The sequence below is a fragment of the Podarcis pityusensis genome, assembly GCF_964106645.2.
Source record: "Podarcis pityusensis genome assembly, chromosome: 13".
Lineage (NCBI taxonomy): Eukaryota > Metazoa > Chordata > Lepidosauria > Squamata > Lacertidae > Podarcis > Podarcis pityusensis.
Window position 1 is genome coordinate 4,233,587 of NC_138038.1, and position 23,363 is coordinate 4,256,949.

General features: G+C 44.2%; 2 protein-coding genes across 6 annotated transcripts in view; one reads left to right on the forward strand and one right to left on the reverse strand.

Annotated features, from left to right (window-relative positions):
- LOC308460419 (zona pellucida-binding protein 2-like) overlaps positions 1-5,309 on the reverse strand; it is a 27,585-nt gene extending 22,276 nt beyond the window's left edge. The window contains exon 1 of one of the 2 annotated variants that reach the window (XM_080976804.1): positions 3,293-5,309. Coding sequence is in view for 1 of the 2 variants with exons in the window: in XM_080976801.1 (XP_080832927.1) it covers positions 2,142-2,160 (19 nt within the window). In the remaining variant the exon portion in view is untranslated. Of the gene's footprint in view, positions 1-2,141; positions 2,512-3,292 lie in introns of those variants that run through there. The other variant, XM_080976801.1, reaches the window with a different exon arrangement.
- The window catches only part of GLIPR2 (GLI pathogenesis related 2), a 26,969-nt gene extending 4,100 nt beyond the window's left edge, over positions 1-22,869 (forward strand). The window contains exons 1-7 of one of the 4 annotated variants that reach the window (XM_080977085.1): positions 169-334; positions 608-660; positions 1,922-2,057; positions 12,303-12,411; positions 16,974-17,077; positions 18,253-18,330; positions 19,671-22,869. In XM_080977085.1, the coding sequence (XP_080833211.1) occupies positions 298-334; positions 608-660; positions 1,922-2,057; positions 12,303-12,411; positions 16,974-17,077; positions 18,253-18,330; positions 19,671-19,831 (678 nt within the window). In that variant the 5' untranslated portion in view covers positions 169-297 and the 3' untranslated portion in view covers positions 19,832-22,869. Of the gene's footprint in view, positions 1-168; positions 335-607; positions 661-1,921; positions 2,058-12,302; positions 12,412-16,428; positions 16,854-16,973; positions 17,078-18,252; positions 18,331-19,670 lie in introns of those variants that run through there. The other 3 variants (XM_080977084.1, XM_080977086.1, XM_080977087.1) reach the window with 3 other exon arrangements.
- The last annotated feature ends 494 nt before the right edge of the window (positions 22,870-23,363 follow it).

Genomic DNA, 23,363 nt, shown 5'->3' on the forward strand with positions numbered 1-23,363 from the left:
GGAAATCAGCCCTGAGTGCTCACTGGAAGGACAGATCCTGAAGCTGAGGCTCCAATACTTTGGCCACCTCATGAGAAGAGAAGATTCCCTGGAAAAGACCCTGATGTTGGGAAAGATGGAGGGCACAAGGAGAAGGGGACGACAGAGGAGGAGATGGTTGGACAGTGTTCTTGAAGCTACCAGCATGAGTCTGACTAAACTGCGGGAGGCAGTGGAAGACAGAAGTGCCTGGTGTGCTCTGGTCCATTGGGTCACGAAGAGTCAGACACGACTAAACGACTAAACAACGACAACAGGATGAAGCTTCCAAGGGCTGTCTGTCTCCACCTATCAGGTGCAAAGGATAGAGAGCCATGTTTTCACCACGTCTACTGGTGTAGGTCCTGCCTTGAGAGCAGGGATCTTGGGGAATCTCTGGCCCTCAGGCCTGACACAAGCTCCAATTTGGCCCACGAGGCATGACTTAGTTGAGCCTTTTCTAGCAAATTCAGCTCTATGGACTTCATGCATTAAACTAGCACTGATATGCATTGTTAGGTTTGCTGCAAAAACTCCCACAGTTTTGAGGTTGGTTTGGGGCATTTTCATTTCTTTCTCTCCTCTTCAGGAAATACTTCATCATGGGATTCAAGTTATGGCACTTCCTCACCTGAAAGTACGGTAAGTAAGAGTGTGCTCCCAATTCTTTCCTTTGAAATTGATTGACGTGATTGGCGCCAGCTGATTGAAAGGTGGACAGCCCCCTCCACTTGTCAAAATGATTGGGATAGCTCAGCCTCTGTCTTGGCAGTTGACATTTTTTAAGTATAGCCTAGCCTCCAAAACTATCTCTTTCTCAGCTCTTAAACTAGGAAAAACATATTTTTTTTAATAGTGGATTTTCTCCAGAAAAGTAATGGGGCTGTGGGTGGGCAGGCACTTTAGGCACTAATAATGCAATTTGTCCACTGCAAAAACCATGCATGCGTGAGGAGTAGTGACTCTACAATTGATAACCACCTAGAAGCAGGTCTGCTCCATCTTCTGCATGTCTGTCTTCAGGTACTTGAAGGCTGCTATCATGTCTTTCCTTAATCTTCTCCTGGTGGAAGTTCTTCTAACTGTCCCTCAGAACTTGTTTCCAGACATACTGCAGGTGCTTCAGGCCTTGTGTCAGAATCCAGGCTGGTACATGGGTGTGCCAGGGTTAACCAAGACTGAATGTTGGTGGCTGGATGCTTATTCTATCACTTTCACTTTTAAAACGTGTTCCCCTTTTCTACAATAAAACAGTGCTTATTTCCAAGTAAATGCATTTAGCATCAGGGCAGTTATTTTATTTAGTGTCAGTTTCATTCCCGTAGTCACGATGGTTGCAATGATTTAAGTGAATTTAAAATGCAAAAGTGCACATGCTCAGAATATTTTCTTCTTTAAATCTGCGTTGTCACACTGCCTTTTGTCTGCTTTTGCTCTAGCGTATTGGGAATCTGGAAACTGCTGTAAAGCATGGATGGGGAGAAGATAAACAACTATTGTGTGCTTTGCAACTGAAGCACCACACACCACTACCCAAAGTTGGGGGGGGGGCATAAAAGGTTTAAGTCTAAAATTACATAGCGGCCCCACAATCTGTGCATCTTGCTACAATCTTCAACAGCTGCTTTTCAAAGCATGTAGCATGTTTTCAATTACTTTTCACACTCCCCACCCACCCAAAATTAGTGTAGCCTAACTTTTCTGTTACTTGACTAAACTGGTATGCAAAATCATATCCAGTAGTGTTTTCCTGCGTTGCTGAGTATTTTAGAAGATAAATAATCCCTCCCTGACCACAGAGAAGCATCTCCTTGAGAAAGGAACAAATGGCCTTATTCCTTATAAGGCATCACCCGGCAGCTTGAGCCCTGTGAATGGGCAATTGCTCTCTGATTGTTCGCAGCCTCTTGCTTCACGCAGCGGCTCAGAGCAGCGCCAGGAAGCTGCAGGCGGCGGGCAGAAAAACCGAAAGCAGCCGGAGCCTGGAGAGAAGCAGCTTCTGCAGCTCAGCATCCAGGACGGGACCATGGGCAAGTCAGGTGGGTGAACGAGACTGTACGAAGCTCGCAGCTTTCCTTGCCTATGAACGCAGGACCCCCCCCCCCCCAAAAAAACAACCTTACCCCTTGCTTCGATGTGCATAGATCTTAATGGCTCTTTAGCCGAGCTTCATCCAGTAGCCCGGAAGGGTTTTCTTTGTGCAGAAGAAACCCGGAACTCGCTGCCTAGGATGCGCGACTTTTATGCACTGGGTTTGCCGTGACATGAATTTCGGTCTAATATGCTTGCTAGAAACTGTTAGGCAGCTGTCGCTTGCAGGAATGGCCACGGGGAGAGTCCGTTAGCTTTCAAGCCGTGCTTTGCGTTTCCTCGGAGGATGTGATTAAGAAGGGGCAGGAAGCAAGCCGCGAGCAGCGCAAACCTATTTGGCAAGAATTCAAAATAGCTCCCAATATATGTTGGCCCGTAGCCTGCACAGCTGCACTGCCTAAGGTGAGAGGGAGCAACTTTCCTTTCCCGCTGCTTATGCAATAGGATTTTGGCATCCCAACCAGCTGTGGCGCTTCTGTGTTCTAGGGTTCACGTTTGGAACCGATACACTCAAGTTTCCGCAAGAAAGGAGGCTCTGGAATTAGACTGCTGTTCTAGAAGCTGCTCTGGAGCGAGGAGCGTTGTTTTCTGGAGCAGCAGCATCATTCGGCATCAGAAGCAGGAGGGGGGTCTGTGCGAGGCGGAGGGAGGAGGTGGTGATGCAAGTCCCATGGGGCCCCCTTCTCATTCCTGACAACTTCAAAAGCTGTAAAACAAGCAGGAATGTAACAGCTGCTGCTTTTCTTCGGCCAACAGATGCTGTGATGGCAAAAGCTGTATCTTTTACATGTCTGCTAGCCTTACAGCTTTTAAATGCAAAACTCTGCAACTGTTATGTCTGGCAGTACCAAAGAACTAGGCCCCTTTAGGAGGCAGCTATGTTCACAACACAGCAGCCTTAGAGCTGCACGTGGTGGGAAAGTCCAGAATGGAGAAGGATATACACTGTGTGTGTGTGTGTGTGTGTGTGCGCACACACACACACACACACACACACACCAGGAGTATGCAACCTGTGGCCCTCCAGATGTTGGACTCACCACTACCATCAGTCCCAGCCAGCAAGGGTCAGCAGTCACAAACAATTGGAGCTCGAGTGGAGCTGTCTCAGGAGGCTTCCGCATGTCTGTTTTAAGCAGATAGCTTTCCTTGGTCTTCTGTGCCAGAGGCGACATCTATCTACCTGTTAGCAGTAACACTTGGGACTGGAGCCCAGGACAGTGGCTGAAGGAACACAGCTTGACTTTCTCAGCCGATGCAAGGAGGGGCCCTTAGCCATTCTCCACGAAGTTGGGAGTCAAACAGACTGAATCCCTGAATGCCATCATTCAGGCGACCAAATCACCAAGACTGGTGCTCCTCTGGGTCCTCCTGACAATACCTCTTTCTCCCATTGTTTTTACTTGTGGGTGGAAGACGTGGAGAAAGGGTGTGTGTGTTTTCATTCTCTCTCGGTCTGCCATAAATAGCAACAGGGGTGGTAATCACTAGCTGCATGTTGTAACTTCTGATTGTGTACAAGGCCGGGGTGTGGGTGTATTTAAACTGCACTATCGGAGAAGTCCATCTGGTTTTACCCAGATGTAGGCAAGGCTAGAAGTGTGTCTTGAGACGTCATGCAGCCTGCTTTTAACTGCAGCATCCAGCCAACAGATTTCTGTGTTTAATGCTATGAGTTTCTCCAAGCCTGATAATTTCAGGGTGCACACAAATGTACCTAAAAACCAAGTGTCAATGTTCTTTGTGAAGTTGATGTGCAGAGTGTTGAAAACATGGGTGGCTTTGATGTCACAATCTTATTGTCGCTGTTCCATGGAACAGTTTTGCAATGAGAAAAAGCAGAAAAAAGTGGATTTGTTTTTTTTAAAGGTGCAATCAAAACATTTAATCAGAAAAGGGTGCTCTCTGTTATAGAAAGCTTTTTCCCTGGGTGATGCTCATCAGGTGCAGAGAGTCTGTTGTTTTTCTGAGCCAGGCACAAGCCCCTCAATAGTTTAAATTTGGAAATTAGGGGTAGTATTGAAACAAATGATCATTATGGACCTACATTATGTCCAATTTTTTCAACAGGTCTACTCTGAGTAAAACACAGCTGATTGACACCTCTGGTCTGTGTTATGGTGTGATGCTTCTGTTATAATTTTCTGTTACTTTTCTCTTGATTTAGAAGAGGTTTAATAAAACTTGCAAGCCACCTTTGACAGTAGTTTGAACTAAAAAATTGATTTAAGTATTAAATATTTGAAATGGGCAAACATGAAATTGGTTCTTAAGCATTGGAGGGAAGGATCTGGAAGCCTGCCTGAAATATGATGTAGAGCAGAGCTTGTGTGTTAAAATTGGATGACAGGCCCATGGGTGCATTTGTATTAGACAGTTTCTAAATCCTCTGAAATTAGCTTGTGTTAAGAGCTAATTAAGGCAGACTGGTGCTTCCTGTGGTATACAGTGGTACCTCGGGTTAAGCACTGAATTTTTTCCGGAGGTTCTGTTCTTAACCTGAAATTGTTCTTAACCTGAAGCACCACTTTAGCTAATGGGGCCTCCTGCTGCCACCACGCCGCCGGAGCACGATTTTTGTTCTCATCCTGAAGCAAAGTTCTTAACCCGAGGTACTATTTCTGGGTTAGCAGAGTCTGTAACCTGAAGTATCTGTAACCTGAAGTACCACTGTATTAAAAACTAATGCACTCTGGACTAATCCCCCTTCGAGATGGCAGCCTGGTGGTAATGGGTCATTAGTAAGACACAGGATCAAATAGGCTTTTGATGATTGGGGGTTACAGTACCTTGTTAGACAAACAGCACATTTCTCCACACAAGTAAGTCCTGTTTTGTTCAATGGAGTTTATTATCAGGAAGAGATTTAATCATTTTACTGGATTTTATATAATTTTAGAAAGCTAAAATCAATAAGGCATAATAACAGCAGAGGAACATCCTGTATTCCCTGCCCTCCCATCTCCCCCAGGAAAGAATTTTAGACTCTTACAATATGCGAAATTCTCTTAATATCTGTTATGTACCCTTTGAGGGTTCAGACAGTCATTACATGCAGAAATATCTAAGAAAACCCAGCCCTCTCTCTCATTCCTCTACAACAGAGGAGGAAACCTCTCTGGGAACCAGATATTGCTGGACTCTCATCAACTCCAGCTCCCTTTCCGTTGCCCAGGCTGGCTTGGCCTGATGGCTGGTGGAGTCCAGAAACATCTGGAAAATCCATGTTGTTCTCCACTCCTGCTATAAAAGCAACTTGGAAAGGGGTGGTTTGCAGTGGGAGGTCAGGAGGAGAGAGAGTTGCTTCAGCCTTTTTTAACCCACCACCTGATTTGTATAATTAGGAAACAATCTGCATATGCAATTTAGGCCACCCAGATTTCAGGGACTAGAATGTAGAATATCTAAGTATGCATCTGTCAGGTTATCATTTGAGCAATATACCATGCATACAATAGAAGAAAACCATAAGAAACACAAATATCGGTGTCCTAAGACCACTGAGCTACAACAGCCCTTGAGCAACAAGACAGCATTTCCTGAAAGCATTTCCTGTTTAGAATGGTAAACAGGCTGCTACAATATTGAAAACATCCTTATAAATATGCTGGCAAATCAATTTTTTTTTCAATCCGCCAATGAGGAATGACTGTTTGCAAGGTGAACATTTAATAGCTTAAAGTAGGAGGTGGGGATTTCCCCCTGTATATGTGAATATGTTCAACAGCAATGAACCTTAAATCCTCAGGTGTATTCTTACCTTCCAGGAAGTGAAATGTTAATGGAGCCACAAATGGTTTTGTTGCAATCTTCTGTGCTCACTAATCTGTAATCTCAGGACTCCACTCATTCGTGAAGAAGGACACATTATTACTTATGTATACAGTATTACATTATTTCTGTAAAAACCTTTATGGGACTGGTACATTGTTTTTCGCTATTACAGTTCTGCACTGCAAGAACACTTTCCACACTCAAAGTGACCACTTATATTTAGGAGTCTAATTCTGTCGTGTATTTATTTTATAAATTGTATATGCAGCTCAAACCCCCAAAACAGTTTACAAAGAGACTGTACTAAGAGAATGTACTAATGTACAGGTTCTTTGTGTTAAATGAGCTATGATATCCTTTGAGACAAGTCTTGAAATCCTGGGATATGTCTAACTAAGCATTGAGACACTGTGTGTCTAATAGAAAAGGACATGCTGTTATATCCTACTGACCAAAATAATTTGTTATAATGAATCTTCTTTGCAAAAACAAAAATCTGAGTCCACCATACTGTATATCCAAGACATGAAACATTTTATTTAATCTGTGGGATTTTTAGCTGTTCTTGCATTGGTGCTAAGCATGCTATTCAGTTTCCTTGTTAACCAGAACATGCAAACTCATTTGTTTCAAATGGTGGGTTGAATTCTGGCTGGTGCAGATCATGACTTGTGCTGGTGCATTTAGCAATCCTATCCCATAGTTAAAGTAAACAATGAAGGGGTGGGTGGGTTGTGTGACTGCCGCATCATGCTCTCAATCTTCTCACCTCCATTAGGGGAATATCAGACCCCTCAAGTGTCCCGATTTAATCGGGACATTCTGCATTTACAGAGGCTGCCCCGGCTTCTGATCCCAATCTGGGATGCCCCAATTTTCTCGGATGCCACTCTAGGCCTCGCAGCGTCTCCCAGCATCACAGGACCCAGGGCAACCTCCCTGAGGCAGCTTGAGGCTGCTGAGCAGAAGGCTAAAGACAGCAATAGTGAGAGAGGGGAGGCAAGGAGGGGGCGATCAGGCGGGCGAGGAAGGGGTCAGCGGCAGGGAGGGGGCAAGTGATGTAGATGGGGGAGGCTGGGGGGTGCCCCGAATTTTTCTTACAAAATGTTGGAGGGTATGCAATATTAAAGGGACGTGGGTGGTGCTGTGGTCTTGTTGCAGGAGAACCCCCCCCCCCCCCGCCGCCGCTTGTTAACAGTGTAAACCACAGAGCCTCTTGGGCTTGCTTATCGGAAGGTCGGTGCTTCAAATTCCTGCGACGGGGTGAGCTCCTGTTCCTCGGTCCCTGCTTCTTCCCACCTAGCAGTTCAAAAGTACAAGTGCAAGTAGATAAATAGGTACCGCTCTGGCGGGAAGGTAAACGGCGTTTCCGTGCGCTGCTCTGGTTTTGCCAGAAGCGGCTTAGTCATGCTGGCCACATGACCCGGAAGCTGTATGCCGGCTCCCTCGGCCAATAAAGCGAGATGAGCACCACAACCCCAGAGTCAGTCACGACTGGACCTAATGGTCAGGGGTCCCTTTACCTTTACTGTTAAGTTGTGGGTCAACATATCAGACGACACAGCGATTCTTCAAACAGCTCTTGTTTATTCACAGGCCAGAACTGAACTGAAGGGTTCAGTCAGTCTGCTTATATAGAGCTCCCGTACAATGTAACTGTAACAATTTTCTAAAACTATCCAATCACTGAACGTCACTTTTGATCCCTTATTTGCATAACTATCTACAGTATCCCCCTGCTGGCCCGGGGTGAGAACTTCAGTACATAACATTTACCTTTATGCAATATTAAATCTGCTCTGGAGTAGTTCTAGTCCATGCTAGTGACTGAAGCAATGTTTGGCTTCTAGTAAAATATTAGCTTGTGGAGCCCAACACCCTCCCCACTTTCAGGGTTGGAAAATCCCTATCTCCATGACTTCTGAAGGTCTTCCCACCACTCTATACATCATTTTTACAGATTTGTTAGCTTTGCAGATATATAAACAAGTGGCTTTCAGGAACCTTAGTCATTAGCATTTTTTGAAGACTTGAGTGGAAAAAACCCCAAGATAATGACTCATTGCAGGCTGTGTAATAGATTTCTGTATATATGAATCACAGTTAAAAGGAAGGGAAGCTGTACTGTTTTCCAGAAGTTGTATGTTCTCCTGCCTGCTAAGAGTGGGCTTGAAAATGGATGGATTAAATTGCAACCAGGAGATGATAGGAAACACAGAAGTTGGTGAACTAGGGCCACATTTATGAATTTAACAAGAGCGGATCAGCAGTCTTCTAGGAGTGGAGGTACCTTCACCCCCACAGTAATATATTTGAGAGAGCCGGGTCCCCCAAGTTGATGGGCATTGCCATTCAAATAGTAATTGGGTGCTGCATCTTGTGATTGGTGATGTGAGCGGGGCTTACCTGTCTCGCCCCCCCCCCCAATATTTTATTCAATTTGGCACCCCTAGAGAGAGGCAGCCTTAACTATACCCAACTGTACCAGTGGTCTTCTAGCCACTAACCAGCAGTGCCATCTCATAACCATCAAACTAGCACTGCTAAAGTCCAGGGCCCCACCTGAAATATGCAGGATCTAAACCAAAGCAGGCAGTCAATGCGACTGCATGAACCAGGCAGCTCTCAAAGCCTGAATCACACAACAAATGCCTTGGGCTTTTCGACCCCAGCAGTTTATCAGCAGATAATGGATTATAAGAATCAGGATGTGCCAGGCATGCCTGCGTCTGCCTCCAAGCATTCTACATATCCTGAAATCCCCAGTAGTGCAGCACACACACACACACCCCCCCGCAAGACACCCACATTGGCTTCCAAAGAGGAGACTGAGAGGAGACATGAGAGCTGTCTTCAAGTATCTGAAGGAATGGAAAATGGAGCAAACATGTTTTCTCCTGCTGTGGAGGGTAGGACCCAAACCAATGGCTTCAAGCTACAAGAAGGGAGATTCCAACTGAACATCAGGAAGAACTTTCTGACAGTAAGAGCTGTTTGACAGTAGAATGGACTTCCTCAGAAGGTTGCGGTCTCTCCTTCCTTGGAGGTTTTTAAGCAGAGGTTGGAGGGACATCTGCCATGGATGCTTTAGTTGAGATGCCTGCATTTCATGGGGTTGGACTTGATGACCCTCAGGGTACCTTCCAACTCTGATTCTATGATTCTAAATCCCAAACTCACACCTGGAATAAACCTTCCTGATCAACCTCTGTGTCTAAGCAATTCAGAACTGGGACATTCCTGTTAGTATCTCTTGCCTGTCCCCAAACAGCTGAAACTCCCTCCCTGTTCTGAGAGAACTTGCCCAAGCACTGCTAAAAGACACGTGAGCTATGCTTGTAAATAGAGTAGACTTCTTTCCAGAATTAATTGGGGTAGATGTGTGAGCATTTATGTATTAACTTTATATCTCTTCCTTCTTCCCAAAGGATTTCAAGACAGTATGCATCTTGTATTTATACAGCATTGCAAAGTGCTCAGAACACTTTATAAACATTAGGGGAATACTTTGGGCTTGCAATTATTTGAAAGTTCTTCAGGAGTACATTATCTCCATTTAAATGTGTGTTAGGATCACATGCTTAGGAGTTATGTCTATACTGACAGATCATGCATTAGATCAGGGAATATAACTCAAATTCACTTAAACTTGTTCTATAAAGCTTGTTTTTTTAAAGCAGCTTCTGCTTCCAAGTTTGTTGGAAAGTCCAGCTGCTCCCTTCTTTTCCATGAGCCCATCGTGCTGAGATTACCAAACTGACAAAGCAGGCTCTGTATCTTTCAGGCTCCAGAGGACAGAAATGGGAAGCGAATTAGTCATTTATTGTTCTTGTTTCTCAGCACTAGCACAGTTGCATCTTTAAGAAATAACATTCCTTGACTGCTGACCGGATGATTTCGGCTTTATTTCAGTTGTTACCGTATGCTAAGAGGCTTTGTGTCTTTGTGTGTGTGTGTGTGTGTGAGAGAGAGAGAGAGAGAGAGAGAGCGCGCAATATTAGAATTGCATATTTTTATAACCCTGTAAACGTAGAATTTTATGTTCCTGTACATCTTCGCTGAGTTAATAAAATGTAGTTGTTTGGCAGATCTGCATATTAATTATCAGATATGGAAAGTTTAATGTGAGGCGCACAATGTACATCACATTATGCAAAATATATGTCCTAAATCTTAATACTAAATGTGGTATCTAAATCCGGCATTCTGTATTGCAGGGCATTTTAAGATTACCAAATTAATAGTTACCTCAAGAGTCAAGATTGGGAGAGTCATAGCTCAATAGTAATTTACATGTGGAAGATCCCAGGTCTGGCATCACCAGCTAAAAGGCAAAGCTTTGGAGATCTTGAAGGACCTGCTCCCATTTGGATCCAACAATAATGGGACGAATGGCCTCATTTGCACCTTTGCATATTTGGTACTTGAATGTGTAGGGTGTTGCACAGTGAACACATTGGTAATGGGATGGAAATTATGCTATCCGTCCTCTTCTGTTAAATATTGGAAGTGCCTGTGCTAATTTGACCCAAGCTTGTGCACTGTTCTTTCTTTTTAAACATAAATATGGGTCATTTCTACACAAGGATTCTTTAGCACTGTTATCTGCTAGAAGAGGCATTAAAACTGTGGTTCTACATAGCGTGTAATATAGTACTATATTCCCTATAGGGAACCCCTCAGTTCTTGTTCCCACAGCAGAAACAAAAGTGGTTTGTGCATTACTGACCTACGCTCTTGCTCTAAGGCTGCAATCCTAGGTATGTTTAAGTCAGAATTAACCTTCTGATTTACCCCCTAGAACGCACACTTAGGAATGCAGCCTCCGATCACATGGTGTGAAGTGATTCATGCTTCTTCCGGACACTGGCGTTATTTAAGTTGGTACTTCATTTACTGATTTGCTTTTTACAGTCATAGCCAGGGGTGCCAACTTGAATAAAATACTGTGGGGGCCCAGATAAGGCCCACCCTGCCTAATCAATCACATGGTGCAGTGCGCACACACTGTTTGAATGAGAGTGCCCATCAACTTTGTGGGGACCCAGGCCTCTCAAATATTTATGGGGGGGGGGGCGAAGCCCCTATGGCCCCTCGGAGTTGGCTCCTATGATTCTAGCAATTGCAGCATTTGCTTCTTCATTTTTAAAATGATAATTTTATTAGTACACATGCACTTTAGTACAAAACAAATTGAAAATTAAAAAGAGTGGGGGCAATAGTTGCTGTGGAAACAAATGGGGGAAGGGGCCACATGCTGTAGGGACAGGCAGGCAGAACATCACCAACTTTCTTACTGAAGACTCCTATTGCTAGGTGCATTAATAGTGCTTTGCAAGTCTACACCCACCAGGCTGGTTTCTGCAGTTGCACTGAAAGTAGGAAAAATCACCACAAACTTTATTGAAAAAGATGAGAGTCCAAATAGTTTGGCAGAGACATCACTTGGCATCTTCCCAACATGAATGAGTGATGCACATTCCAGAGAAAGTCATTGCACTACTAAATGGAATGGTTCCAAACTTTCCTGCTTCTTGGAGATTAGCTGAGGTTTCATGCAAAACTGCTGAGAATAGCCAATGTATCAAAGGAAGAAGCACTGGGACAGGAAGGTGATGCTTTTATGTATTAATTCTTTGCTATCGTGGGCTGTTTTGTGCTCAGTTTGCTTGCTGGAAATGTGGCATACAAAAGTAAAAGATGAGTATGAAGAAAGATAGATGTGCACCCTAAGTTCTTACTGTATATTGTTAATTTTAGATCTGTAGGCGCAGATCATCCTCTAGAATAAAATAGCTTACCAGGGAAATGCTGAAGACGCCCTTTGGGGTGCCTCAGGGTCAATTTTTATGGTAGCCCAAATCTCAGTTGTACGGGTGTATGTATATATCTCAATTTTAGCTCATGAGCTATTGCTGCAATCTGCTCTGATTGTATATTTTATCTTTATAAACGCTGTTTTTATTGTGTTATGCTAGCTGGACTTTGACCGTAATAAATTATCTAAATCTTAGATATGAAAAAAATAATATTTTATGCTAACAAATTGGCTTTGCTACTTTTTTGCATTGGTTGTTGAAGATGAGCTAAGGAGGTTATGGTTATAAGACAGAAACTCTGATACCAGGTCAAAAGCTTTGAATGCCACGATTACATGCATATTATAGTTCCTTTCTTCTTGTCTGTCTCTGCAATGCCCTATATATCATAACGCATCCCCTCTCGACAGTGCTTGTGCAACTAAGGGATCTCAGGTCCAGCTGTTTTAATACAAGCCACCTGATGAGTTGGTTAAACTGATTTTCTTCTTATTTTGTAGGCTTTGAAATGTGAGAGCAATGTAAGATTTTGACCCTTGCTTAGGGCCTGAAGCAGAGACTGGAATTGTTTTGAATTTCTAATGCTTTATACTGTTTTAGCTTCCAAGCAATTTGCGGAAGAGGTCTTAAGAGCCCACAATGACTACAGGAAGAAGCATGGAGTTCCCTCCCTAAAACTCTGCAAGAAGTTAAACAGGGAAGCACAGCAGTGAGTACTTCTTTATTTTGTTAATTGAAGAGTTTATTGGTATTGCAGTACTTTTGATTAGATTCTTGTTTTGTTGATACTCAAATCCTCATAGATTTATTTCCCTGAACAACAAAAAAAGACATTTTCCCCCCACTGCCAGGATCAGCATAATTGTCTTCTCCAGCGGTGCCATATTTTGGAAGAGCAAGGCGGCACACAGCAAAATCTCTAGTAATTTCTATACGCATTGGTTGAAAGGAAGAAGACAACCTAAATGTTGTTAATGCCAATGGCTGGCACTACCAAAGAATATTAGAGCTAAGGAACACAAGCAAAATTACATGGTGCATGTTGTTGTTGCTTAGTAGTGTCCGACTCTTCATGACCCCATGGACCAGAGCACACCAGGCACTCCTGTCTTCCACTGCTTCCCACAGTTTGGTCAAACTCATGGTGGATGTAGCTTAGCTCTAATGTTCTTCGGTATTGCCAGCGATTCACACCACCATTTCTTGGACCACTTCACACAGTTGGTAGGTCTCATAGGATGGGATGCCTCTCTGTACAAAAAGACCACCCAGAATAGACACAGTAGCTCCTAGCATGTCTGAGAGAAGGGGCCTTGCCTCGCTTTATCCTTCATGTGCTAGTTTTCTGGATGTATTAAATTTATATAATCTTTCAGGCATTCTGATGCTCCCCCTGTCTCTAAAAACTAAACAGTTGCTATCCTGTTCCTGTTGAGGAAAAGATATTAACTGGCTGGTTTGAGGAGGATCACTTCATGGTGCTGGCACCCATGGCTTGGCCACTGCCAGAACTCCTTCATGGGGACCTGTGGGCGCTTGGAGACACACTGTGAAGCAGGGAGCATTGCATTCTGTTGCACTATCAACATTCCAAGCGTATTACAGGGTTTGGTAATCTTTGGAAGCCTTTAGGTCTCACAGCAGGGCTGCCTCACACTCTCCTCCCCCTCAGGCGGATGATGTTCTGAAATACCTCATATCCCTTAAGGAACAGGGATTAGCTGCAAAATACCACGGCTTTGCATGTAGCTGTGTTCACATCATTCAGCAAACTCCTGCAGCTTCCAGAACCTCTGAGACTACTTCCATGTATGGAAGCTGCTGGAAGGCTGGTGCAGAAGCTACCCCCCCTCCACCCCAGGACACTAAAAAACCAATTGCATATGCTGTCCTAAGGGACATATAGACTGTGTTGGGCTCCATGGGCTGGTCAAAGTACGAGACCAGGCTTTTCCAGGCAGCCCATTCCCTTGCTTTCTTTGGGGTGCTGTGGGTCAGTGAATGCACAGCCAGCTTCTCGCTTCACTGGTTACCACGGGTCTTGTGCTGGGTGATATGTTCCTGTCCCAGTCTTCCTTAAGGGTTCAGGTGCAGGTTTCTAAGACAGACCAGTCTGGAAAAGGGGCCGGAGGAGGATGAGATGGGAGACAGCCTTATGCCCTGGCTTGCATCGCTGATTGTGGTGAAGGCCCTGCCAGACGCCCTTGTCATTAGCTAGGCAAGAATAATCTGAGAAACAGGAAAGGCATCATCAACCTCACCAGCCTACCAGTCTGGAGAGTTTGCTCTTGAAACACCCCCTTAATATCTATATTTTGGTCTGAACTGTTGGTGCGGCAGCAGTGATAGGGCAGATTGGGGGTGGGGGCTGGGTGATTCAGCACCCTGGCATTGTAGTTCATAACAGAGGCCTGTCCAGACCTGATGGGGCACATCTGTTCCCCATGGGCACCGAGGTGTGGCTGCTGGATGTTTACAAAGACCTTTGAGAGTGTTGCAGATGTAAGTAGGTTGGGGGGGAGCTGACTGAGGGTGGGGCCAACTAAGGTGGCAGATAAGGCATTGGGTTGAATTCCTAGTCAATGCAGATGGGGAGGCAACTGGGACTTAAGGGATTGGGGTGCTCCCTTAAAGGTGTCTGGGGGAGGTGCTTCCATCCTGACACCCAGTTGGGGGCTGATGGGCCAGGATACCCCCCAAAATGGTGATCTTAGAGGTCCCCCCATTTTGAGGTACATCCCGGAGTGATCCTTAACCTGAGATTAACCCTTCTTTTATCCCAAAGCAATTGTCTTGTTATTATTTCATCTTCCTTGATTAGTCCCCAGCTGCCCACGGCCTCACTGTGTCTGGGCCCACAATCCTAAATTCACACACAAAGTGACCGTCAGTAAGATGGGTGGGATTTGGCATCATACTAAGGTGATCATTATATCAGAACAAGTATTTGTGCTTTCTGGGCCGAACAACCTCTCCTTTCCTCTCCTAAACTCTTTTCTGGGGAGTCTCTCAATCCCCTGAGCTGCTTTAGGAGAATTGGAGGGAGGGGAAAAGTTTAGTTAAGCTAGCAAGACTCATTGGTTGAATACAGCAAATGACTTTGCAAAAAGCAGTATCAGAAGAGGATCAAAGGCAATCCCATGCAGATGTTAAGATCGGACGGGGAAAACAAAGACAATCCTTCTGGTCACTTGTCCTACAAAATCCATGCATGACAAGCAAATCTAGATACTCACTCCCCAGCTTTCAGACAGAAACCCCAATAGGATGTAAGTGGGAGTTGAAAATAAAGTATAGTGCAATAGGGTAAAATTAATGGCATAAGGTCCGATTCATTGCGAAAGGCTGTTCACGAAAGTATGGGGAGAACTACATGGAATCAGGCACACAACGGTCAGAATGTTGTTCAGTGTGACAGCCAGAAAAGGGATGCAAGGTAAACACTGATGCAAAACACAATTTTTAAAAAAGAGATTCAGAGGAACTAGACCTACTATACTGCCCTACAGAAGATACCACAGCAGATGTTCTGCAAAACCTTTATCAGGGGAGCGTTGTCACAAGCTATTAAGAAAAATCAGCTTTGTGGGTTAATTAATATGTCTGTTGAGAAGGAGTGTTCGAAAAGGCAATGGTGCGTATTTAATTAATACTGTCCTGAGAGGAAGAAGCCGCTAGAGAGTTAATGTCTATAGGAACGAAAAGCTAAGTGGCCTTCCTGAGCTTTCCGTTCTCATTTCTCTTCCTCCTTGCTTGTTTCTGATGTATGTGGATCTTAAGTGAAAGATCCCGTTTGAAGTTTACTTTGCAGCCATGTCTGCCTTCAGTGTGGTGGGCCAAAACCTACTCAGCAACAACGGAAGCATAGAAATCTTTATGGGAGAATCACCTCAGCATGAAGAGAAGCACACAGCACTGTCAACATACCAGAGTCCCTCATCAAATGTTGACTCATATCGAATAACAATTTCTTACCCTTTCTACTACGAATATGGCATGGCCCACCCTCAAATTTACCTCTTTTGCACAACCCAGTTTCAGATCAATCTGTGGGACCATTTTCTATCTATAAACTCTGGAACCTACCTCACCCCACCCCCCGATTTCTCATTACAATGGCAGAATACAATTCAGCTGGCTCACCCTTCACATCCATAGGGTTAGGGTTAGCGTTGGTGTTGGCATTATTAGTATTAACATTGGGGGGGGGGGGTCTTGGCTCCACTGCTGAGACAGGAGGAGGAAATAGGGGCTTGTCAGCCCTCCACCCCATTTCAAAGGCCAAAGGAAGGAATATCTAGGACAGGCTTCCTCAGCCTTGGCCCTCCAGATGTTTTTGGCCTACAATTCCCATGATCCCTAGCTAGCAGGACCAGAGGTCAGGGATGATGGGAATTGTAGTCTCAAAACATCTGGAGGGCTGAGGTTGAGGAAGCCTGGTCTAGGAGGACCAAAGGGAGGAGCTTGGGCAGAGGCTGTGTTTGATGATGGCAATGATGATGATAAAGATAAAAAATTACTTATCTTAGCCCATCTGACTAGGTTGCTTCAGCCACTCTGGGTGGCTTAAAAAGGTAAAGGGACACCTGACTGTTAGGTCCAGTCGTGGCCGACTCTGGGGTTGTGGCGCTCATCTCGCTTTACTGGCCGAGGGAGCCGGCGTACAGCTTCCGGGTCATATGGCTAGCAAGACTAAGCCACTTCTGGCGAACCAGAGCAGCGCATGGAAACACTGTTTACCTTCCCGCCGGAGCGGTACCTATTTATCTACTTGCACTTTGACGTGGCTTATAGCATAATAAAAGCACAGCAAAGCATCAAACATGAAAAAAAAACTTCCTGAAAAGTTTTCCACACTCGTATGAGTAGCTCTGGGGCACTATGTTGCTCTTACACGGAACATTGTGCATACTCTTCATTTAGAACAGGGCTCACCAACCTACAGCCAGATAAGGCCCAAGGGACTTGTTTATTTGATCCGCGTTGGCGGCCACTGCTGCCGCCCACTCTTACTGGCACGGTGCAGCACAGCACAGGGACCCACTTCCCGTGCAGAGGAGAATCGGAAATAGCATGTGCGCGTGCCTATGGGTGCAGGCTCCCCCGCCCTCTGGCCCGCCACGCAATCATCGCTGGAGACCCCGGCCCGAGGCAAGGAAAGCTTGGAGACCCCTGATTTAGAACAACCTTCACCACCTGGCACCCATTTTGCTTCAGCATCCTGCAGTCTGTTTACGCTTATGTAAAGACCTTTCCTTTTTTCCCCTCTAGGTATTCAGAAGCACTTGCTAGCACCAGAATCCTCAAACACAGTCCTGAATCCAGTAGTGGGAAATGTGGGGAAAACCTTGCATGGGCTTCGTATGATCAGTCAGGTAAGATAAGTACATAGGAAAGACCTGTTAACATTGCAGTGCTCAAACATTTTCCTCCCAAAACTGTAAGGACTGCAATCTAAGCAACACATATGTGATAAAATATCACTGAAAGCATTTTTTTATTTGTCAGTCCAATAGTGGCACAGTGCCATACTTATGCATGTTCAAGTGGGAAATGTCCCTCTTGATTCAGTGGGACTTGCTCCTAAATGAGCATAGGATTGCAGCAAGAAGTTTAAGATAAACATTATTAATTTTCAATGGTTGGAATCGGTTGTATGCTTTGTGTAGGTATCCCAGTGCCATCTTTGGTACTCTTGTTCAAGGCTCATTGAACCTAGGCAGAGAGCTGGTGTGGTATTGTGTTGATAAAGTTGGATGTGAGCCAGCTTATATTTTTTTCAGTTATTTATTACATTTGTATCCCACCTTTCCTCTAAAAAGCTTGCATCTCCATATCCAGGTACTCAGCCACATTGGCAGAGAAAAAGTGCTTTATATGCTTTGTATATGCATTGTAATACTGTGACACCAGGTGGCGCTGTAGAGTTCTGTTTTTGCCAACCTGATTTCTCATACAAAGTTTACAATGCGTTTAACTGAAACGCTTCTTCTTTCATGTGTCTAGATCCAGCCCAGAAATGTTATGGCCCAAGGGTAAGGTAGGGTGTAAATCAGTAGAAAAGAGGCAGAACCTAACTACTGAATCCAATATGTTTAAGGTTATTTAACTGCTTTAAATATTAAAACATTTGAATTTTATAAAATTGAAAATGTGCTTAGTGCTTGTCAGTTATCTCTGTGATTTTACACTCACCGACCAAAACATTTCTAAATTTATTTTCTCTCAAAATACACATTTTACATATTTTGATACATTTTTCAAAACTGCATCAGGACATTTGGTAACTGCAAAAGACATACTTAGATGGTCAGAAAATTGCTTTCTCTTTATGTTTTAAATTCAGCTACTTATTGCTGTTGGTCAGAATGGTATGTGATACTCTTTTTCCCCCAAAACTTTGGGGTTTTTACTAACTTAATTCCAGCTTGGTTAGAATGTTTTTTGAGAGCCCAGAGCTGCCTTGTCTTGGATGAAAAAAGAACAGAGTGGCAGCATTTTTGCACCTCATCAGTTGCAATTCAACAGCATCTTTTCATTCATTTTGCAGGGAGTGAAGTAGCTGACAGATGGTACAACGAAATAAAAAGTTACAACTTTCAGAGTCCGGGGTTTTCCTCTGGGACAGGTGAGTATGGGCTTGGCCTTGCTTACTGAAAGTTAGCCAGGGCTGGCCCACCTATGAGGCAAGGGAAGGGACTGCCTCGGGCAGCAGGATCGCAGGAGCAGCAGATCCCGTCTCTAAGGAATGAATCACCCGCTGCTGCTGCTGCTGCTGCTGCTGCTGCTGCTGCTTTGGTGGTGGCAATGATGGCTGTGGGACCCTCCTTGGAGGCCGCAGCTGCCCCTCCTTGGCACCCCCCCATGCTGCCTCTGCCACAGCCTCTCAGTGAATAGGAGGCAATGCTGGTCTCCTCCCACCCCTAGAAAGGAAATGGTGGGCTCCCCATCCACCCAACGAGATTCAGAGAGTGGACCTCTCTCTTCCTCTCCCCCCCCCACCTCAATTGTTGGGTGAGGCTGAATTGATTTCCCCCCTTCACTCACCCATTCTTCCCTGGTGCAGGGGTGCCATTTAGTGGTTCACCAGAATGTTTTTGGCTGGCCCTGCGGATAACCTAAAGGACACTTCTAGTTTCTCACAATATCTCAGACATTAAGCTTTTATATAAACATATCCTTTCGACTGAATAGAGGGTGGGGAGGTGGAGGCATGGTGCTCAAAATTCAGCAAGAAACAGGCGCTGGGTAACCAAGTGTGAAGAAGCTCAGGCTTAGTAATTTCTAAATCTTCCTCTTTCTAACACCATAATTTGAAAAAGCATTGATTCCAAAGACACATGGTTTAATTTTTCAGGAAATGACAGAGATACCAGTTAGAAGCTTTACTAACTGCATTGGGTTGACCTGTTAAGTACGGATGTGTTGCCATAGAAACAACTAACTAGGGATGCCTCGAGAGCAATAAGCCAGTGACTGACTAGTTAGTCTCATCTGGCACGGGTCGCTGGGAATTCTCAAGAGGACAGACATGCTGTCTTTTCTGAAACCAAAGCTATGACTTTGGGGGTTCTCCATGAAGCCTAATGGGGAGCAAGATTGGTTGGAGTGTTCATGCTCTTCCATTTAATGCTCAGCCTGTGTATGTTTATAAATAAAAGCGTGTATCACAAGAACACCACAGTCTCCAGTGAGCTTCATACCAAGGAACCTGAAACTGAGGTCAAACAAACAAGTTAACTAATTGGAGCGCTCCTTAAAACTTTCAAATGTATCCTCAAAACAATTGTTCTTTTAAAAAGTTATGAGCAAGCAATACTTTTATTGCGCACAAAGGTTAAGGTCCTTGAGTTAGGATGCTTGAATTTCCTTGAGCAATTTTTCTGAAACCGAGTCCTGTTCTTGCCCAGTCTTGCATGAGACTCTTGCCCAGAGCCTAATAGATTCTGTGTGGGGTTTTTCTTTAAGGACACTTTACAGCCATGGTTTGGAAGAACACCAAAAAGATGGGAGTTGGCAAGGCGGCTGCCAGCGACGGCTCCACATTTGTGGTGGCCCGATATGAGCCTGCTGGCAATATTGTAAACCCTGGTCACTACGAACAGAATGTCCTCCCGCCAAGGAAATAACGTTGCCAGGAGCCTGAGGGAAAGGACTGTTCAAGCGGCTAATGAAAAGCAAAATGGAGGATCGGATTAGTTTGGATAAGCAGGTTTATATTTGAAAATGGTTATCAAACTTGCTACAAGGAGAGTGGCTTGAATCGTGAGAATCAATCTTGCCTACCAAAATGGACTTTTGTATGGAACCAGTGCCTAAAGGGCTGAGGAACCTCAGCAAGCCCAAAATGCAGAATGTGCAAAAATTAGGAGTTCAAATAATGGTTTTATATAGCTTTATATTTGTCTAGGGTTCCTTTTTAAAATTACATTTGTATGGTTTAAGTAAAATTCAGTTGTGGTAACTTTTAAATGTTTTTTTTAATCAAGTTCAGATTGCAAATTACGAAGTAAACAGTCTGATTTTGGCTATTGTATCAAAACAGTTGAGTTCCTTATGAATCCCATTCACATCCATAGCCCTTGCTTTTATGCAGTACTTTATAATATTTTTGTATGCTCTTTCTAGATGTATGAGGGTTCTCTCTGTAGCCTGGATACACTCTGTAAATAACATTTGTGTTCTTTGGCCAAGTGCATGTGTCGAAATCACAATGGTCTGTCAGATGATGGTAGCATTTGGGAGCACAGAAGATGAAAACTGAACTCTGCCATGTACAGTATATTGAGAGAGGTTTGCCGTTGGCATGAAAGGTTTTCCAGTTAGTTGAAATTTGAACTTAGTCCTAGATGAGTAGCTACTATTTGGACGAGTACTATTTGTTCAGTGAAATCCGGGATGCCACATAGCAGCCTAAATCCAGGGCTATATACATGCTGCAGTGGAAGTGCAGAATTCAGCTTCTTGAGAATCTCACCAGAAAATAAAACCAAGCAGCACAGCTGCAAAAAGATGCTTAGAAGTGCCTGGTCAAATGCCCACCGAGATGTCAGAAGCCTGGTAGTTGATGTCAGTAGTTCCGTGGCTTCCATAGGTTCTTGACCTCATTAGTAGCAAAACCAGAATAAATTATGCAAGATAGCAAAAATACAGGTAAATTATGCAGAAAAGCGAAATCGTGCAAATAGAGCAACTGTGCATAATTTATACTGGTTAAAGGATTACTCTTTTCTTGGTGCATAATTTAGATGCCTGGTTGCAGATTTGTTTTTTTAAAAAGTTGGCACAATGTGTGCTTGTTGTATGTACAATTCAGATGACAATTTACATGATATGGTGTTGCTCACAGTGGTTTACATTAAAAATACATACCATGCCAGTGACTAAGCAAAGGCAGGCCCTTTGGGATTATTCTGCCATCATTAGAAATCATAATCTTTCTTAACACCATCTCTTCCCCCACTTTAAGAAATATTGTGAATCTTCTATTCATCTGCTCTTTTAGAACATTCCTATTAGATATGTAACTGGTAATGCATGACTTTATGCTGCAGTTCCAAGTGAGTGTAGGAAGGTACACATAAATAAGCTTCCTGAGAAATTCAGTTTTCATTTTGTAAAGCAAGATGCAAAAATTTGCTAAAAGCCCAGAAGTATGAGCAGTGCCTGAATGAGATTTTCAGTAATCGGGGACGTCAGGTTTCAGTGTCATTTCCTTTCCCATGATTAGCAAGGGCAGCATAAATTATGAAAGACAGCAAAACTTGTAGAGGAAATTATGCAAAATAAGATAAATCATAAAATTTGCTCAAATTTTCTAATTTATCACATCTCACAGGATTTTGTTTTCTTAGTACAGAATATGGATTGCCTGAATATATATAGTGCAGAGTCCACATAGTTCTGCACAGAAGACTTGCCCTTATATTTTTGATACATCTATACATCTGAAATAATACTGCCCAGGGCCAGCCACTGCCTGGACTGTAGATCTCAGCCAGCCAGCTGGAGGGTGACCAAGGAAAAGAGAGGCGGTATCTCAGCTACTCCCAGGGAGGCTGCCAGCCTCACCAACCAGCCCAGGGCAGTTATAGTTTATCCGATGCCAGCATTCAGATGATGCTTCCCTGTTTGGAGATGGACGGTGTGAAGGAGAAGGGGTGAGAGACCCTGGAGGAAGGGCACAGAGTGCAAGTCTCCACTGGGAGCAGCTTGATAAAGAACCAGGATGTGCACAGAGGGGAGAGAAGGGTTGGGTGAACCCAGAAGTTCCTGCCTAGGATTCTCATTTTGGCACAAGACAGAGACCTGTGAGTTTAGACAAGTTTGGGGGTGGGTGGGTCCTGTGAACCCCAGGCAAAGAGCAGGTGGAAGGAAGAGAGAGCCAGGGATGCCTAGATGCCAAGCAACTGTCCCAGTGGCAGTCTGCTCCTTACCTACCAGAACAGGAGAGAAGAAAGATGACCAGTGTAGCATTGGGGCATCCTGAGGGGCGGGCAGAAGAGCCCATGTGGCTCAGATTGGGGACAGCAGCGCCCAACCTCCCTTGAAGCCGCAAATCCCCAAGGCAGCTTGTAGGCCTCCTTGCTTTAGTCCCAGGCTGTGAACACACTATACCTTAAAAGCAGATTTCTCCCCTCTCCCTCCCAAAGAATTATGGGCACTGTAGTTTATCTCTTAGTTACAGTTCCTAGTGACCCTTAAACTATAGTGCCTTGGGCAGAGGGGAGTCACGTCCAATAAAGTGAGGCATCAGGCACTGTAATTTAAGGGTGTGTGTGCTTCAAATGCCCTTTAAAGGCATAGTCCATACGCAGCCCCGCTTTAACCAGAACACACACCTCACCCTAGGGAGGCCCACCCATGAGGCAAGGTGAGGCAACTGCCACCGGTGGCAGGATCCAGTGGAGCAGCAGGTCCTGATGTCAATCTTTCTACCCACGTTACCTCTTACTTCCATGAGCATAGCCTTACTAAAATTGTGTATATTCATGAATATTCAGCTTCTGTTTAAAAGAAATGGAACATGAAATCAGAAAGGTCTTTGCCTTACATGGTCACATGATATTAAGTGCTGCCGTTTGTATTCCAAGTCCATTAAATGTAACCCAAGAATTCAATGCAGCAGAATTATTAATATTTGAAAATAAAGTATTTTTCGTATGAAGAGTTTGTGGCTGTTGCAAAACTAATCACCATCACTATAGCCATAATTCAGAAGAGTGGCCCAACACACATGGGATAGAGAAGCAATAAACATTGAGACTCCATAAAGGAAGTGATAGCACATCTGTAAATCCTTTGGTTGGTCAGCTTGTAATTTTGTATAACAACTGTGCTTATACAGAGATTATCTTACAGAAGAACAAAAAAGAAGAAGAGGAAACTGCCATATCAGGAAAAAGGGGGTGGGAGTAATAGAGGATTAGGTTTGGCCCCAGATTCAGGGAATAATTTTCATTCCATCAAATCATTTTTCACCACTCTTAATTTTTCTTACTTGTGAGACACACCATTACATTTTGGGGAAAGAGCTTTTTCCCGTTTATTAATAAAATAAAGTGAGGGGATTCTCCCATTTTCTTGCCACAGTACCTCAGTTCTCATTAAGAGAGGAGGCAGAGAAAATGAGAAGAAAATGTCAGGATTCCCCCCTCCTGA